Here is a 16,014-nt window from a genome sequence, read left to right on the forward strand (position 1 = left end):
AGCAAGGCTCAAATAAAAGAGTACGAGAAATGTTAGAGGTCGATAGTGAGCATGGTTGAAGTGGTCATGGCCGAAGGCCTGAAACCTAGTCTCCCCTAGGGCTAGTCAAACCAAAGGAGAAGGAAGACAGTCGTTCCTTCTATATTGTGGAGTGACTTCAAGCTGTCTGAGCTGCTCATCACTGCCTCAATGACAGACTGTTGTCGACGAGATGATAGATGCACCTCAGGCCACCCTTGCCACCCGTTCCCACGGTTGGCCACACTCGTTGCTCACGAAGGCAACCAACACCACTTGAGCCAACACAACTACACCCTCGCTAAATCAACCGCCTCAAGGCCTCTCTACATTGGAAGCGAGTCACTCCCTGAAAACGAAGACGTTCACAAAAACTCATTAGTAACCACTAGAGTTGATGAAGGGCGTACAAGACGAGTTACCGCTGTGTTCAACATAGCCCTCAAATGTCTCCGTCACCCATGACATGAGAAGCAAGGCTATCGAGGCTGGGACAAACGATAAACGCACGTCTCTTTCTTCCTCTCTACCATATCTACGTCTCACACTCACTCGAACAGCACTCGACCTCCAAGCTCAACACCCATCCCCTACATCCGTGGCTAGATGCACGCCTGCCCTCTTCCTCCCACCTCAGAAACGTACCATCGCGCACCCAAAAACTATAGACGTTTCTCCTCACGGACCTCCGAGTGCTGCGGGTGACTGAGACTGGCAGTGATGAGCTAAGGCCAAAAGATGGTGTGGGGACTGACGACGACATATGATGGATGGCTATACTAGTCGCGCGGGTGTTAGGTGCGGAGTCCTGGCTATGTGGGATATGCCTCGAATGCGTGCGACGCCTTCCAGCTCCAAACAACGCAGAAAAGCGTGCATTGTCCGCCAGTGCAGGGTGCTCGTCGAGGTACGTCTTGATTTTGTTGGTCAGCGAAGCGACTGTATCCTTTTTTTCGATCGCGGCGAGTCCGCGATGGTGAGAAAATCAGTGAAGCACAGATTGTGGCGGATCTCACCTGATGAGCTTTTACTGCTGGCCTATAGCTCTTCCTTGAACTCCAGCAAGGGCTTCTTGAGTCCGCGATTCGCGCTGGAGCTCTTTGCTCGGATTTGGGGGATGGGCACCCCTGCCCCGAGCGCGCCGCAGATTTGCGGCATATTTGCCAATAGTGCTAGTGAGTGGTTCGGCAGAAATAAAACACCCGTCACACCTCGACAAGGATCTCGATCATTTCTTGACTAATTTCAAAGACTCAACTTCGCAATAGTATATTACAATGATATGTGGTCAAGCAGAAGTAATTGCAAAGTGTCCGAACCATGGAGAAATTTGAATTTCCGAACTTCAGAGTGTGGAGCTCCGGTTCAAATCAGTGATTCATCCGGGAGATGAACCATACCCCTAACACAATACGACCCCAGTAACAATAACAATACAGTACACTCCTCCAGGTTCTGCCGAAATTTCTAGCAATAACTTCAAGCGGAACCCTTAAGTCAAACTGTTTATCAAGCTCCAAAAGTGGTGAAGGGAACAAAATCGAATCCGGTCTATCGATATGAATGTAGCTGTATGACACAAGAAACAACTGCGACAATATTTACTGAGAGAGAGACAGTGGTAGAGTGAAGACAACTGCACTACAAGAATTCTGTTCGGTAACTTGACGGTTATAGAGGTGGTCGCAGCCAACTAAAAATGAGTGTCAACACGTACCGAATACCCAGAACCAGAACAGCAGACTAGATGCCATAATAAACGAAATACAAACACGTTGGAGCTTCGGGAGAATGGAACCGACAGAATCCAAATACATATGCCATGCGGCGATTTGGAAGTGTATAATAAGACTTACATTTACATAAGTACCATCCCTGTTGATTTGGTCGCACTTGAAGGAGGCTTCGCACTGAGCAGGGTCCATGGCGGCAACGCCAGCCCCTAGTGAAAAGTGATGAAGATGGGGGAAAGTGTTTGCATTCGACTTGAAAGCCCTCCCCCTTAACGTGTGGGAGTCTGGGATAGTCAAAACCCAAGGTCATACAGGAGCGCGCGTCATGATGAAGGTGAAAAAAGGGGCAAAGATGAAGAGAATTGATATTTACTGCCTGCGCGGTACTTGCCGTCGAAAAGTAGCACGGAAGCGGTTCTCTTCATCGATCGAGTGTGAATGGGGTACAGGGACGGTTGACAAGAAAGAGGGACTTGGAAGAGCGCTGATTGATAGTCACTAGTTCGGCTAACGCTGTTCCTTGTCTCCGAGGAAGTATAGGGTCATCGGGGTATGCCATAAAACAACCGTGCTTGTCCGAAACTGCAGAGGAAGCTGTGGTGGCTGCGACCATGACTACTGTACCAAAAATCTTCAACCAAGCGCATGCCAAGAATGAAAATGAGTGTCAATTTCCAAAAGATACCTCATCACAGTCGCAGGGTCACCGGCTCACTAATGGCACAGGCGAATTGCAGGTACTGCATATAAGGAAGCAATCAGTAAGTGAGAGAAAAATGACATGAGATATCAACCGAGTACATATCGGAAGTGTTGACGAGAACGGATACCTCATCAGCTCACTAATGGCACAGGCGAATTGCAGGTACTGCATATAAGGAAGCAATGAGTAAGTGAGAGAAAAATGACATGAGATATCAATCAAGTACATATCGGAAGTGTCGACATTGACTTCTGAACTTTGTCACCACGCTGGCAGGGTCACCGCCGGTTCAAATGATGAAGCGATGAGCCAGAGACTGGGACGAGAGACCAGTGATTCGAGCGAGCGTTTTGCAATTCGCGAAGAAGAGAATTGGCCATGCTTGCCGGCAGGTCATGATACAATGGTCGTAATCAATTGAATACGCTCAACCTGCAGGTTCTGCCGAATTTTGTGCCATATGACAGCAATAACAATTCTCCCAAAGCGATCAGAATCGTGCCCATGAGGATATAAAAGCTGGTGGTTGTCCTACAGTGTCACCCCATCCTCAGAGATATCATTCGAGAACGCCCTCAGAAGATTATATATCACCTCGCAGGGAAAATGCGCTTACCCTTCCTCGCCGTTGTTGTTGCTTTGACAGCATCTATGTCTGTCAGTGCATGTAATGGACCGAGTGTATCCTGCCGCACCAATTGGGATTGCTGCAGTCACGTTTGTCTCGTGAGTATGAGCAGGTCGCTGTATAACTGGGATTCAACCGCGTGACTCACCTGCGCGCCTTAGAGTCAAGGCTTGTTCTGCCAGTAGTAGTCGGTTGGAAATTGAGCCAGCAGCCCGAGCGGACGTCGCGACAGTGAGTCATGTTTCTGTTTTCGCTTTGGTGTCATGGTTTATGGTACGATACCTAGTTCGGAGCCAATCAATACAGTTACTTGTGAATTTTCGTACTGCTCGAGCAATATTTATGGATGTTTGAATGTATCTGAAAATGATCGATCGTGCCTAGTTCTGCTCATGGCCCACTAAGCTAAGTTAGGGAGCTCGAGAGTAATTCTCTTCATCAAGCGAGCGTTAGACGAGGTGCAAGGGCGAGCGGCGCATCAGTAAACCTGTGAACAGATGAGATTGGGATATATTGTTGAGCATCGCAGTAGCCAACGTAAAACTGCCGACCACTTTCACATGGGAATGGGTTGGGAAACGCCGATTTGCAAGCTTGCGGACCTGGTAGCCAAATTAGTCCTGTAACCTTTTCCAGTTGAATGGATCTGAGAAAAAATGCACAAGCGCCGGTGCATGAAGCCAAATATGGATACAGCCATAGATGGACGATGAACGAGGTTACAACGTGCGCAAGTGAAAGGCAATTCGAAGTCATCGCCAACTTGCACCATCGAAGAAGAACCAGGCTAAGAAGACCCCAGTGATTAGAAGTCATGGAATGAGTATGATCATAGTCGCCCATACCACGGCCTTCTTCTGATATTCCTGATGCACTGTTGATTATGTATCCTGAGAGTAAATGCAAAGTACTGACCTCCTTTATGCTAGCCGGCATATATTAACTGCGGACGATTCGTGAAGCGCACGACAAGAATCCACCCTTGCAAAGGTAATAACCAGATGTTACACTTGAGTAGGTTGCCCCTTCCCTCGAGAAGTTTAGAGCAATCTTCACAACAACAAAACGCACATGCCACATGGTCAGCATCATGTAAAAGACGGCCAACCGAACACATGTTGTGAAGATGTTCTCCAGGACTCGACGATTGCGTCGAAGGATGGCATGAAACTCTACCTGCGACGGAGTAGGAAGTGCCCCAAAACCCTCCACGTGGGATGGTAAGATAGGTCAGGCATTCTCTGATTGAAAAAGGAGGTATGGGCGCTCACCGCAAGAGCAACCGCAGCAGCAAACACGAGCTGAGTGTTATCGGAAAGGCACAAATTCAGGCAGCTGTAGCATATGGGCGGTCAGATTCAACATATGTTCAATTAAGCCATAGCACGTACAGTGACTCGTGGCTCTTCAGATATTACTCCGCTTGCTTAGGAAACTCCACAAGGCCCCTCTGTCATATCTCTGCTGCCCTGCAGTGGTTTGTTCGTACTGCCCATCAGTGCAGGAAACGTAAAAATAAACACTCACTCACTCTCGCCTACTTATACCTGGAAGGAAACCCGTGTATCGTCAAATGAAACGTCGAAGTATCACCTAACACGAGGTTTTTGCAACCCTTGAAGTTCTCGGCGAACACCGAGAATTCTGCTCAATTCATTCATGGTCCGGGTCACATAAGATCGCCGAAGAATCGATGTTCTTACTGCTAGCACTCGAGCTCACGGGTGTAATTTGGTCTTCATTAACATTCATATCAACAGCTTCCATGCGTGCACACAGACTTTCAATACTAATTCATTCATGACTACGGTACACAACCTGTGTCATCAAGCTTCTACTTGAAGCGGAGTCCGAAGATGTATGTATGTGGCATGAGTGCACCGGCACCCATCATAATGTCCATAATCTGTGATCATACACATCACCAGCACTGTGACAAGAGTGAAGAAATGCGGCCAGGCACGTACTAGTATGAGACTAGCACCATGATTAGAGAAATATGAATAGGGATATAATAGCTACAGTGAGGTCGTGAGAGGATGAATACAAAGGTATGCTGAAAACGCATTCATGAGCAAGGCACGAGTAAAAAAGGAGAACAGGCATACCAGCAGGCAAGCAAAACACGCGCACTGTCACGATTCTCTATACATGCACCATCGCTGGACTCGTGAAGTTCCTCACAAACTCAAACTGCGGGCCAGTCTCCGGCGAGTGCGGGAAGCGCTTGCACTTCTCAACGGTCCGCCACTCCCGTTCTATTATCTTCAGTGCTTCTTCGCCGTCCTTCGCGATTCCTGCCTCCACGAGCCAGCACCCAATAACTAAACCGGTCCTTCCAATCCCACCACGGCAATGCACGGCGCACACGCGCCCTTGCTCTGCGTTTTCCCTGAGCACGTCCATCACTAGACGCATGAAATATGTTGGCTTGTGAGGTAGCGAACGATCAGGGATAGGGAACTGGTGGTAGTGGATGGTAGTCGCGTCGAGGCCAGCGGCACTAATGTACCTCTGGAGGTGGGGCTTGTAGGGTATAAGTTCCCCAGGCTCAGTGAGGTCGATGAAGGTGCGGACGCCAGCGGCGAGAAGTTTGTCAAGTTTCTGGGTGGAGGTTTCAAAAGGAGACCAGGGGTACTCGCATGCGAGTAGCAGAGGAGTTGCCCAGTAGGAGTTAGGTATTGGGCGTGGGCGTAGTGAACTTAGTGGAAGCCTGCGTGGGCGGGAGGGGCCCGAGCTCTTGTATGGGGAAGCGGCCGTATGGGTTTTGTTTTTGCGTGGGGAAGATAGCTTGTGGGATGCGTTGAGTGATGGCATCGCTGCTTGAGAGGAATGTAATTTGTAACGAATCCGTATAAGATGAACTCGCGTGTGGCTCAGTACAAGCTTCCCGTCTACTGCTCGAGTTTTATACCTCCAGTCGCGACATTCGAGAACCAGCTGTTAGACCCTTGCGTGACCCCTTCACGTTTCATTTTCGTCCGGTTTTATCCGATTGCCGAGCCCAGACAAGGTCCTTATCACGTTGTCACCTGGATGTTGAACACATTGAGCCAGTACAATCAGCGAGCTTCACGGCACCCATTCGGACCATGTTTTCAATCCGAGGGCCTGGCCAGCGCTTAAACCCAGTACTGATTGTCGATGACGTCGCGAGGTCTTGGTAAATCTTTTGACTGGTCTTTACCATACACTTCAGCATCATGATCCGATAATCCAATTACTACTCCTTCGTTCAAATCGCAATGATATTTTCAGTCGACACGCGGCCTAATCCTCCTTCGCCGCTCTATTGCCCTGGGCTCACCGCGAGGTTAGCCTCACCTTCGCCAGAAGGACTTCTTTCATACTTTTATTGCTGCGATCACGAATCTCTATGGTCTTGGTATGCCGGTGTGTAAAACCCCCTCATCTTATGGCATGTGGGGGATGCACAGTCTAACTGCAGTGCGTATCATCTACATTTGGCATCCCTATGTCCTATGTCCACGGCGACAACACTGAGGCTGTGCTTGTATTCAGGGAATATGGAACACGAAGACGTCATGATAAGAAGAAGGGCATAGCATATGCGCACTCATCAAGTCCTATCGAATCACGCAACGCTCGTTTCATCTGATAGCTCCAGCATCAATACAGCTCCGGTACATCACTCGGCAAAATCAGCCGCTCATTCCTTCCTCCTTTCTCAATTATGGGTCCTTTTACTGTGAGTGGTTGATTGCCTCTATACGTTACCGATGTGCTTTCTCGTGTCCCTCATTAGCATGCAAGTCAACTGCAAGTTGTACGCAGTGGACCATACGCCACGACTGAATCATACTTGTCGTTCCTTGCAATAGGCCATCTACATTTCGAAATACGATTGCCTTTCAGTGAGCGCAGTCACGAGGTTATTCTTGTGTTTCAGCCAACTCAACAGTGGGCGCGTCGGCCGTAATCTTGGACGTTTTAGATGCCATCCGAGGATTTGGAGTGTCACACGCCACACTTCCAGTGCGAGCCACTTCCGGTATTGTGGTAATCGTTTCAGATCAATCAGGCGAGGGACCCCGCGATGAGACGTACTGGCCGGGACATACAAGATCAGCAGGAGCCTCCAGCAAATCCCAACTCTCACGTGTCACTCTATCAGACACATCCTGTGGCCCGGGTGCATGGTGCATGGATGTAGCACTGCTCGTCTCACTCATGGGCACTGTCTTTTTTTCGCTGGACACCGGATTCGCTGCTGGCGGGTTAATTCGACGTTCATTTCTAGCTTCGACCTTCTGCCTCCTGCCTTCCTCACGAACAGCGTGGTGGCACAATGAAGAACCATGATTTAGCCGACTCAGAGGTTCTCGGAGATCCGCTGCGTCATACTGGCTGGGGGCATGTTTGAGATGGGAACACAATCAGCTGCAGTGAAAGCACATTTGTCAATATTTTTGGTGCGCACTGCACATCAGGGTTTACTCGTTACTCCCGTCATTCACGTTGATCCAACGCGCGCACCGGCTGGAACACCACGGTGATATTTAAGTTTGGTGTCCAAGGACTTACCAGCTAAGACCGAACGCCACGCAGGCCACGCAGCCCATGGAACATCGTCAGAAGAGATAATCGATACAAACATTATATATTCAAAGAGAAAGCCGAAAAGACCTTCAAATGATTTCCTCGCAGGTACGGTAATCTGATCTAGATGAATTTTACGAACAAAAAATCACAGAAGTAAGACAGACAGACTAGATGGTGAAGGGAAAGATGGATAGATATACTTACATAAATAATCCGACCATAAGACTGAGCATGCAATGGAGATGAAATATATGTTCGAATGATAGTGGCATCATACGTCTGAGCTCAGCTTCCCGAACCCTCGTCTGCAACCCAACAGTGCATTGCTCCGAAACTCGGGTTGATGATGTTGATGTAACGGGTTCCAGCGTCTTTGGCAGGGTCAGGAACTTACAGAAAACTTCCGTTGCGCCCACTACCGAAACGTTCTCCTAGTCCTTTGGCATCCCGAAGCATCTTCTGCCTCTGTTTATCATCCATAAGCCGTCCACCTAGAGACATATCACGTTCATGATCCCAGATAACCGATGGTTCACTCTGCTTGTGATTCTCTTCCTCTTTTTCTCGCTCTAGATGTGACTCTACAAGGGCTGAACCGCGAGCCTTGCGCTGGTAAATAACACGTCAGATTCCATTTGAATGGACGAACAATCAAAGGACACATACTGTGTGCTCGTCAACTCCTCTGCGAATCTCTTCATCCCGTCTCCGCCGCTTCGCCGTGTCATGCGAGTCCTCCTCCGGCGGTGCGTTTGCAGCACGTCGTTTCCGTCCGGCAACTTCGTCAGCAAGACGTTGCTGTCTTTCTGCAGGTGTCTCGGTCCAAAGGGAAGATCCAGAATTGTCACGCGATGGTGCAGCGCTACGTGCGAACTGACGAGGCCTGGCTTTCGTCGGGTCAAGTGCTACATGACTTCGATAAGCACACAAGTCATAAAACCGCGTGTTGAACGAAACGTACATGCCAATAAGTCGCCACTTTTTGGAGGTACAAGCATCCACTCTTCCCGCTGAAGCTTTTTCGGCTTGCTCGCCTCTTCCTGTAGTTTCCTTCTCCTTTCCTCCCTCTCCCTGAACTCTTCCGCGCCTGACTTTTCTTCTATTTGTGAAGCATAAGCTGCAGGAAGTGGTTGAGGCCCAACATCTGAATCCGAGTCATCATCGTAAGGAGTGTGTGAGTGAGGTAACGATGGTCCTACATAGTGTCGTTTTGGAAGTGGTGTATGCGATTCGCTCTTTGAAGGCAACGAAGGCCCAGCTGTGCGGGAGGCAGTAAGGTCGGGTGGCAGAGCCGGTGTGTAATCGTCGTCTTCGTCAGAATCCCCGGCTGACGAAACGGCTGGAAGGAGGTGTGCAGGAATTTGTGGGCCTATGGAAGACATTTGGGAGTAGTGATAAAGGAACTTGGTGAATTCGTAACTCTTAGCTTATGTAATCGTAACAGCGGCGCCAACGTTGTCAGACTCAATTTCCGCTCTTCCGGCGCAAGACAGTGTGGCGCGTAGTACGGACGGCGGATATAATATTTCACAGTCCGGCGGCACAAAGACGACCAAGTGGCGGACTTTGGCTGACTTTTGAATCACCTCGGTGTTCAGATAGGCGCGGAGACGCAAGGCCCAAGGTACGAACGCAGACTCAATTCAGAATATGAGATTAGTCGTATGATATTCATTTGTGGACGCTTACTTATAAAAAGAGTCGTCGAGATAGAAACATCTCAGTCCTGTCCTACTGAGTCACTGACTAGAGACGGAGATGCTGTCACCACTCCGCCACCGAACGGCTGCCAAGCCAAGGTACCAGCAGTGTAACGTAAAGACCTTTTGTCGGCTCTGATAATTAGTAGTAAGTAGTACACTACCGCTCAAAATATGTCCTAACAATATATCAACATTTTCTGGCCAGCCGCCAAGCCTCGCTCTTCGAAGTTCGCAGTGCGTACAGTTAGTTGGCTTGCACCATATATAATAGTCAGGATACACTTAACAGGTCATACTGAACAGGTCATACTGAACCAATACTATATACTACCAATATCAGAGGCAGTGTAGCTACAGTGCTCTGTACCTCATTTACAAGAAAAAGAGCGAAAATATCAATGGGGCCCATGCGGTGACCTTCACATCGTTCATCATTCATCACTGAGTTTTTGCTCGTACCTTGCCGAACAATTTCAGAGCGATAAGTTACAGGTCACTTATCACCGTTTTTGCTCGTACCTTGCTGACAATCTGTGAGAGTTAAACAATTTCCGAGTGATAGCAGATCACTCATCACCGCTGAAACCGCTCTTCCGGCGCAGCGCAAGACAGTGCGCTTGGTATAAAGACGACCAGGCCATGGTGGACTTGGGCTGACTTTTGAATCACCTCGGTACGTGCTACACCGCTAATCTTATCAGCACATACAGGGCACGCACATCTGGCATGAACCCAGCATCCTACCTACCACCTTCCAACAGTCATTGTCCGAAGCCTGGGTGCGGAAGACCTCTTCCTGTAAAGTTCAAGCAGGGCGGTATCAATGATAAGAAGGCATACCTACTGGTAAGTTCCCCCTCATACTCTAGTAGCTGACTCGTGGTTCATTGATGCTCGTTTGGTAGTGTGTCAATCCAACGGTTCACAGTGACAAGTACTGGTGGGTCCCTCCTCACTGGGTCCATGAAGAGCGCTTGCTACCACTCACTCAAGGTCCGGAGGTCATGGTAGGACATGCTCTTGTGGCACAGAAGAGCGGACTATTAATATTTATGTAGGCAGTGGTCTCAAACGGGCCGCGTCAATCCCTTCAGACAGGAGAATTTCAAAGTTTTAATCACTTTACATTGACACGAGATGAGGATCGTGTGACGAATCGAGACGCTCACGCTCGGACTAGGAATAGGAACGAGACTGGTAATTGGGTCAAAAAACTAAGGAGGAAATTCGCCGGGGGGAAGTCTTAATACGCTGATTGAGACGGAGAATCAAAGGAGAACGTGTATGAGATATGTAACGAAGAGCGATTGCGTATGTAAACACATGGCATGATACGAGTACGCACGAAAACAGTAATGACTCTCGTGTTCTTCTAAGACAGTCGAAAAAAGAGCAAAAGACACAACCTGTATGAATTCAGTTGCTACGTCGCCCCGCATTAGAACTTTCAAGTTCCTAGAGAAGTTTACTCCCCCGGTGCGCATAGTTCCCTGACCGCATTCTCATCGATCCTCTTCTCCAAAGATATCTCAAATGAAGTAGCATATATGTTGGAATGCAAGCGCATCAATCTTTGCAGCAGGATTCTGCGAAAGGCAGAAAGCCTACAGAACAAGATCCGTGTTGATGAAGACCGACTGATTCGTGACATGTTGACCATGACACACTCTGACATTTTCAAGTAAGGCATGAGAAATGGTCGAGAGATGAACGACACCACTCACCGGCGGCCAAAGCCAAAAGTGAGAAATTGGATATCACCGTGCACACGGCATGTATCGTCAATCCAACGCTGAGGGTTAAATGTGTATGGTTCTGGGAAGACAAGCGGGATCGTTTGCAATAGCCCTGAAACACGAGCATCAGGCAGAAAAGTCAGAAGACGAAATAGCCAACGTCCAGGTAATGGTAACCACCTTGCATCGTTGTTTCACAATCAAGACGTTGGCTAGGATGATAAGGGTGCATGCAATGATAATCGCCATTGAAATGGTTGATACTCACCATATCCCGCCACTTCGCAATGAGTTAAGTACTCCAGAACAGAGTAGTTACTAGTTGCCATGATAGGCGACAGATACGGCGAGATTACAGTGCATGGTCGCACTAACTTATACAAAGACAAGTTCAACACCTGCACGGATCAATCGGATGTCATGTCCTGCGGCCTTCCTATGATAGTATAAGAGCCTGATGACTACCCTGGTGATTGGTAGTAGGGCGAGTGCCAAGACATTTCGACTCCGAATCCGAAGATCAAGGTAGACCTTCATGCCGTTCTTGATGACCCATTGGATTGGTCGTGCCACAGGACCGTCGACCATTAGGTTTACAAACATTGTAATGAAGGTCGACCCGGAGCCTAGCGCAAGCGCCAAAGTGGGTCACCATTCTAAAAATGTACTCCAAACTTATGTAAGTAGCCGCCCAAAATAGTACGTACTAGGAGATATAGTCACGAATATGGCTTAAGAGACAGATTTTTTCAAAGACAGGGAAGATGTACAGGATTTTTTGGACGAGTTTAATTTAAACAGACTATGGGAACCTCGTGTGAGCGCTTAGTAATTACCATTATGTAACCTTGTGGTGTCTGCCAATGTATTGTGCTCTCCCTTCGATTCTTCGAATGATACTCCTAGGATCAGTGGCACAGAAGCGCGGACTATTAATATTGATATAGGCAGTGGTCTCAGACGCGCCGCTTGAATCGTCTTTCAATCCCTTCGAACAGCACAACTTCAGCGTTTTGATCACTTTGCATCGACACGCTCCGCCATGTCAGGTTCAACATCAACACCACAGGATCTTCCCATAACACTCCTGCCGCTCACATCGCAACAACGTGATGAGCTCGATCGAGACTTACTTGAGGCCAATGGTTCCTTCCTGAAGATGATCAATGAAGATAAAGAGGCCGCCACATCGGATTTCTTGGACTCCATGCTTGCCTCGATCATGGAACGAACTCTTTGGGCGGCCAGTAGATTGCTCAAACGTGAACACCTGAAGGACAATCTTGATCTGGACATGGCACGGGAGGCAACACTACACAGACACCCTCAACTGCGGGAAATCATCCGCCACGCCTGTCGGACGCGCTCGTTCTCTCACATCGCTGACCTCAGTGAGTGTTCGTGTTAGCGACATGAATGTCCCTCTGTTGACAGCCGCTGGAAATGCAGCAATATTTCAAATACCCCAAGCTACCGATCCCGTGCAGTCGTCTCAAGGTGAGAGACTTCTATCTTGTAACATCTACAGTCACGTCTCAGGTCAGTTGTATCCTAGTTGAGGACCGGTCAAACTTTCTTTACGATTCATTCGTCAGACCTTACGTTGGCAAGGCTGTGGACGGTTTCTACGAGTACCTGAAAAATAACAACATGGAGTTCAGGGGCCTGCATGGGCCATACTATGCTAAGTTCTGTTCGATCGTCCAAAGTTCTGGTACGGGAAAATCAAGACTAATGATCGAGGTCAGCGTTTTACAGTCCATGTTCGTATCACGTGGCTAAAGCATCGAAATTAGCTTCGGAACAAAGGTGTTATTGTGTTGTACATGAACCTTCGTGATCGAAGTGATCCGGGCTTCCCTATGCGAGACCTAGTGCCCGCGCGTATATTGACGGAAGATACGGACTGCACTGCAGCCGAGTATACCGCCCGTTGTTGCGCGTTCTTTACGGCCATATTTCAGACGCTTCAGGAGGATCTGAGCGGCAAATTACCTCGGCTACGCTCCGGCAATCCTGATCCTGTAATCAAATCATGGAATGACCAAATGTGCAATATGCGGTCGAACGCTCGTGACGAGTTCTTTCAGAAAGTCCATTCTCGATATGAGGAGGTGAGCAGGAAAAGTCATAGTCTCTTGACAGATGGGCCCAATAAGTTTGCAACAGACCCTTACCAAGATCAAAATACCAAACCCCGGAGAGAAAACCGACGTGAACCCCGCTGCGCCAACAGCAGAGGAGACCGCCGCAAAGTTAGGGAGTATGTCTCTCACAGGTAATTGTTGTGATTTGCGCAATGCAGCCATCTGAGCTCACACTGCGTAAACAGACGAGAAGATCGTGGCGCCCAAATTGGAAGGCGAATCATTCGTCACGACATCTTATAACAACATGCTGATGGTTCTACAACGTATATTGACTGAGAACAGGGATCAGGTCTCGAATCATGATCCCAAACTCGTGATAGCATTTGACGAGGCCCACCCTCTGAGCAACATGAGTAAAAAGGGTTTTCGTCCATCACATATCATTGGCAGGACGATCAACTGCTACTCCAAGAACAGCGATGCATCGGTCTGGGTCGTCTTTGCATCCACGACCTCGCAAGTGGCAGATTTTTCAGCGCCTCAGTCGATCCGTAAGTACCTGCTATACGCTGCCTGTTCCCAACCTTGAACAATCTAGCAGATGATTCTCTGCGCGTAGCGGTAGCCGGCCAACTCCTCTATCCGCCCTATACACATCTTGGTTGGGACCAGAATGCGGATCCTCTGTCTGGTACATTGGCGAATAATGTTGCTAGCTTTGATCACATCGTTGGATTCGGTCGTCCACTGTTTGTCCATATGTTTTTATTCTCGTTTTCAATCTCGTTGACCACTATGAATAGATGGAAGTCACTTGTAGGGAAACGTACTATCTCTGAAGTTTTGGAACTGGCTGCCCAGAAACTCTGCAAATCGATGACATTTCACGCGAACGATGCGAACCAGGCTCTTGCTATCCTATCCCAAAGATTCGGTCTCGACATTTGCTTGGGTCACCCCGATGCTGTGTCTTATCTCGAAAAGGCAGTAGCTAGTTACCTGCGCATATGCTTTTCGACGACCGAAGATAGGATGTGGTCCTTCACCGGTTATCCATCGGAGCCCATTCTGTCTTGCGTTGCAGCAATGATAGTCCATAGGACGCCTAGCGATGTGGATTTTGTTTTGGGGATCTTGAAAAAAAAGATTGATGGTGGGATGGTCGAGATAGGACAGAGCGGGGAGTTGGCCAGCAGGCTTTTGCTGCTTCTCGCTAAGGATCTTTTTATCCGCAAGGACCCCCCCAAAGGCGTGATCCGGGATTTATACTATAACGAAAGTGGGGATGCGGAACTGATCGACTGCCGGAAGGTCTCCGTCGTCGATTTCCTGGAGTACCTATTTGGCGAGACATTCTGGTCGAGGACAATTGAGGAGGCCAAGGCCGCTTTTCAGCATGCTTACATCAATTTCTCGCACTGGGTGTCTATGACAGAGTTCATCTCACCTCCAGTTCCCGATCAAACTGACGCTGATTCGTTGAGGTAAGCAAGCTTCCAGGCATTGCGATATTGTATCTAAGATTATCACCTCTGTATAGTGCTAGATGCAGCGCAAAAGAGTGGACTTTGCGCCACTGGCATCGCACAAGCGCGGTCCAATGCTGTCATTTGCAGCCGCTCGTCGACAAGATGATTCCCATCTATTTCGACGATCCTGCCCTCGGCTCCGATGATCTCAATCGCGTGTCACAGATATTTATTTCCGACAAAGCGGGGAAGAATCGCCATGAGCATGACTTATGGTCGGTCACTCGCACGCATGATTCGATCCAGTGTTTATCGAATCTACCCTACATCGCTCTTCTCCTCGACCTCGATGTGGAACCAAAGCTTAACGTTACATTCTCGGAGAATGAGCCAAATCACGCTGAAACGGACCGATGTCTGCGGATCTACGCTTCTGGAATAAGCGGAACCACATTTCCATTCTTAGGCCAACATCCCGTTGTTGCGAGCCAGCTGCGTGGGCTTGTCTCTCGGCAGAAGGAAGCACCATCCCAAACCACTCTCGAAGCCCTCGTCAAATTCGGAAGTACTGCCAGGCTACGTAACTTGCAGTGGGAATTACAAGATGCATGATAATTCAATACAACTCGGATCATGACTGTACGATTGTAGTAAAATGAAAAGCGATGTAGAGCATGTTCCTATGTATGATAGATCATGATCGTAGCGCTGCTGCTCTGTTCGATCTGTTTCCACCCTTTGTAACCTTGTAGTTTTACTATGTTTCAAGGAACTTTGTCGGCCATTGTTTTGATTTCACATTTTTACTTCATCGGTTGTTGTAATCCTCGACTCTGGAAGTGAGGGAGAATTTGGTTGGTTTATCGACACAACACAGTACGGTGGGCGGCTTCAATTGTGCTAATTAAAGATCCACCGAAACTTGGTGATGGGTCACTACAACTGAGCTCAGTCACTATCGAACGAGACGCATCTTACAAATGGTGTTGCACGAACCATAAATACAGCTATGTTCGACAAGAACTCGTGACAGCCAAGGACAAAAGCTTTTGGGGAGAGGCAAAGCAAGATATATGGAATCGCGGGTAATAAACAGCATCATAATAATACACTATTGACCGTCCATCTCCCTGTTCAGTGATGTCAGGATTGCATCGCGATGTGGTAAAGAAAGCATTGATTATGGTGAGAAGGCGAGGGACGCCGGCCCTAACACAAATGATACAAGTACACACGAAAACAGTGACGACGCTCGCCTTCTCCTAAGATAGTCGATGGATCGCCACTGCTTCAAAAAATAAAGCCCTGCAAATCTGGGACGTTGAAAAAAGAGCAAAAGACACAAGAATTCTGTCGCTACGTCACTCTGCA

At 48.4% G+C, this 16,014-nt stretch overlaps 6 protein-coding genes across 6 annotated transcripts; 2 read left to right on the top strand and 4 right to left on the bottom strand.

The window, feature by feature from the left end:
- Positions 1–3,315: 3,315 nt before the first annotated feature.
- On the bottom strand, positions 3,316–4,289 carry F5147DRAFT_718383 (uncharacterized protein). The gene is made up of 4 exons (XM_041438706.1): positions 4,158–4,289; positions 3,998–4,107; positions 3,928–3,948; positions 3,316–3,869 (listed from the first exon to the last, which is right to left on the bottom strand). The coding sequence occupies exon 4, from the start codon at positions 3,836–3,838 to the stop codon at positions 3,521–3,523; it is 318 nt and encodes a 105-aa protein (XP_041287883.1). The 5' UTR covers positions 3,839–3,869; positions 3,928–3,948; positions 3,998–4,107; positions 4,158–4,289; the 3' UTR covers positions 3,316–3,520.
- Positions 4,290–4,860: 571 nt separating this feature from the next.
- Positions 4,861–6,031, bottom strand: F5147DRAFT_718394 (dual specificity protein phosphatase). Its single transcript, XM_041438707.1, has one exon. It carries the CDS (start codon positions 5,897–5,899, stop codon positions 5,228–5,230), a length of 672 nt encoding a protein of 223 aa, XP_041287884.1. The 5' UTR covers positions 5,900–6,031; the 3' UTR covers positions 4,861–5,227.
- A 401-nt stretch (positions 6,032–6,432) lies between these two features.
- On the top strand, positions 6,433–7,720 carry F5147DRAFT_401102 (uncharacterized protein). Its single transcript, XM_041429616.1, has 4 exons — positions 6,433–6,529; positions 6,605–6,791; positions 6,857–6,957; positions 7,038–7,720. The coding sequence occupies exons 2-4, from the start codon at positions 6,652–6,654 to the stop codon at positions 7,403–7,405; spliced, it is 609 nt and encodes a 202-aa protein (XP_041287885.1). The 5' UTR covers positions 6,433–6,529; positions 6,605–6,651; the 3' UTR covers positions 7,406–7,720.
- Positions 7,656–9,060, bottom strand: F5147DRAFT_401071 (uncharacterized protein). The gene is made up of 3 exons (XM_041429615.1): positions 8,607–9,060; positions 8,312–8,550; positions 7,656–8,254 (listed from the first exon to the last, which is right to left on the bottom strand). The coding sequence occupies exons 1-3, from the start codon at positions 9,025–9,027 to the stop codon at positions 8,036–8,038; spliced, it is 879 nt and encodes a 292-aa protein (XP_041287886.1). The 5' UTR covers positions 9,028–9,060; the 3' UTR covers positions 7,656–8,035.
- Positions 9,061–10,775: 1,715 nt separating this feature from the next.
- On the bottom strand, positions 10,776–11,423 carry F5147DRAFT_718405 (uncharacterized protein). Its single transcript, XM_041438708.1, has 4 exons — positions 11,353–11,423; positions 11,265–11,296; positions 11,073–11,196; positions 10,776–11,016 (listed from the first exon to the last, which is right to left on the bottom strand). Exons 2-4 carry the CDS (start codon positions 11,269–11,271, stop codon positions 10,953–10,955), a joined length of 195 nt encoding a protein of 64 aa, XP_041287887.1. The 5' UTR covers positions 11,272–11,296; positions 11,353–11,423; the 3' UTR covers positions 10,776–10,952.
- Positions 11,424–11,971: 548 nt separating this feature from the next.
- On the top strand, positions 11,972–15,446 carry F5147DRAFT_718410 (uncharacterized protein). Its single transcript, XM_041438709.1, has 9 exons — positions 11,972–12,475; positions 12,534–12,581; positions 12,640–12,827; positions 12,881–13,197; positions 13,325–13,367; positions 13,422–13,725; positions 13,776–13,923; positions 13,978–14,658; positions 14,715–15,446. Exons 1-9 carry the CDS (start codon positions 12,127–12,129, stop codon positions 15,253–15,255), a joined length of 2,619 nt encoding a protein of 872 aa, XP_041287888.1. The 5' UTR covers positions 11,972–12,126; the 3' UTR covers positions 15,256–15,446.
- Positions 15,447–16,014: the final 568 nt, after the last annotated feature.

The sequence above is a fragment of the Suillus discolor genome, assembly GCF_016758755.1.
Source record: "Suillus discolor strain FC423 chromosome Unknown F5147scaffold_74, whole genome shotgun sequence".
Lineage (NCBI taxonomy): Eukaryota > Fungi > Basidiomycota > Agaricomycetes > Boletales > Suillaceae > Suillus > Suillus discolor.

Excerpts from the sequence above, each read along its gene's own strand:
- F5147DRAFT_718383 (XM_041438706.1), bottom strand. The coding sequence starts at position 3,838 with ATGACTTCGAATTGCCTTTCACTTGCGCACGTTGTAACCTCGTTCATC.
- F5147DRAFT_718394 (XM_041438707.1), bottom strand. The coding sequence starts at position 5,899 with ATGCCATCACTCAACGCATCCCACAAGCTATCTTCCCCACGCAAAAAC.
- F5147DRAFT_401102 (XM_041429616.1), top strand. The coding sequence starts at position 6,652 with ATGCGCACTCATCAAGTCCTATCGAATCACGCAACGCTCGTTTCATCT. Across the intron at positions 6,792-6,856 it reads CAATTATGGGTCCTTTTACT|TCAACTGCAAGTTGTACGCA; the intron begins GTGAGTGGTTGA and ends TTAGCATGCAAG. Across the intron at positions 6,958-7,037 it reads CGAAATACGATTGCCTTTCA|ATGCCATCCGAGGATTTGGA; the intron begins GTGAGCGCAGTC and ends TGGACGTTTTAG.
- F5147DRAFT_718405 (XM_041438708.1), bottom strand. Across the intron at positions 11,017-11,072 it reads ACTTTTGGCTTTGGCCGCCG|AGTGTGTCATGGTCAACATG; the intron begins GTGAGTGGTGTC and ends TGAAAATGTCAG.
- F5147DRAFT_718410 (XM_041438709.1), top strand. The coding sequence starts at position 12,127 with ATGTCAGGTTCAACATCAACACCACAGGATCTTCCCATAACACTCCTG. Across the intron at positions 12,828-12,880 it reads AATCAAGACTAATGATCGAG|CTTCGGAACAAAGGTGTTAT; the intron begins GTCAGCGTTTTA and ends CATCGAAATTAG. Across the intron at positions 13,924-13,977 it reads GTTGGATTCGGTCGTCCACT|ATGGAAGTCACTTGTAGGGA; the intron begins GTTTGTCCATAT and ends CACTATGAATAG.
- F5147DRAFT_401071 (XM_041429615.1), bottom strand. The coding sequence starts at position 9,027 with ATGTCTTCCATAGGCCCACAAATTCCTGCACACCTCCTTCCAGCCGTT. Across the intron at positions 8,551-8,606 it reads AAGTGGCGACTTATTGGCAT|CACTTGACCCGACGAAAGCC; the intron begins GTACGTTTCGTT and ends GAAGTCATGTAG. Across the intron at positions 8,255-8,311 it reads GAGGAGTTGACGAGCACACA|CGCAAGGCTCGCGGTTCAGC; the intron begins GTATGTGTCCTT and ends GTTATTTACCAG.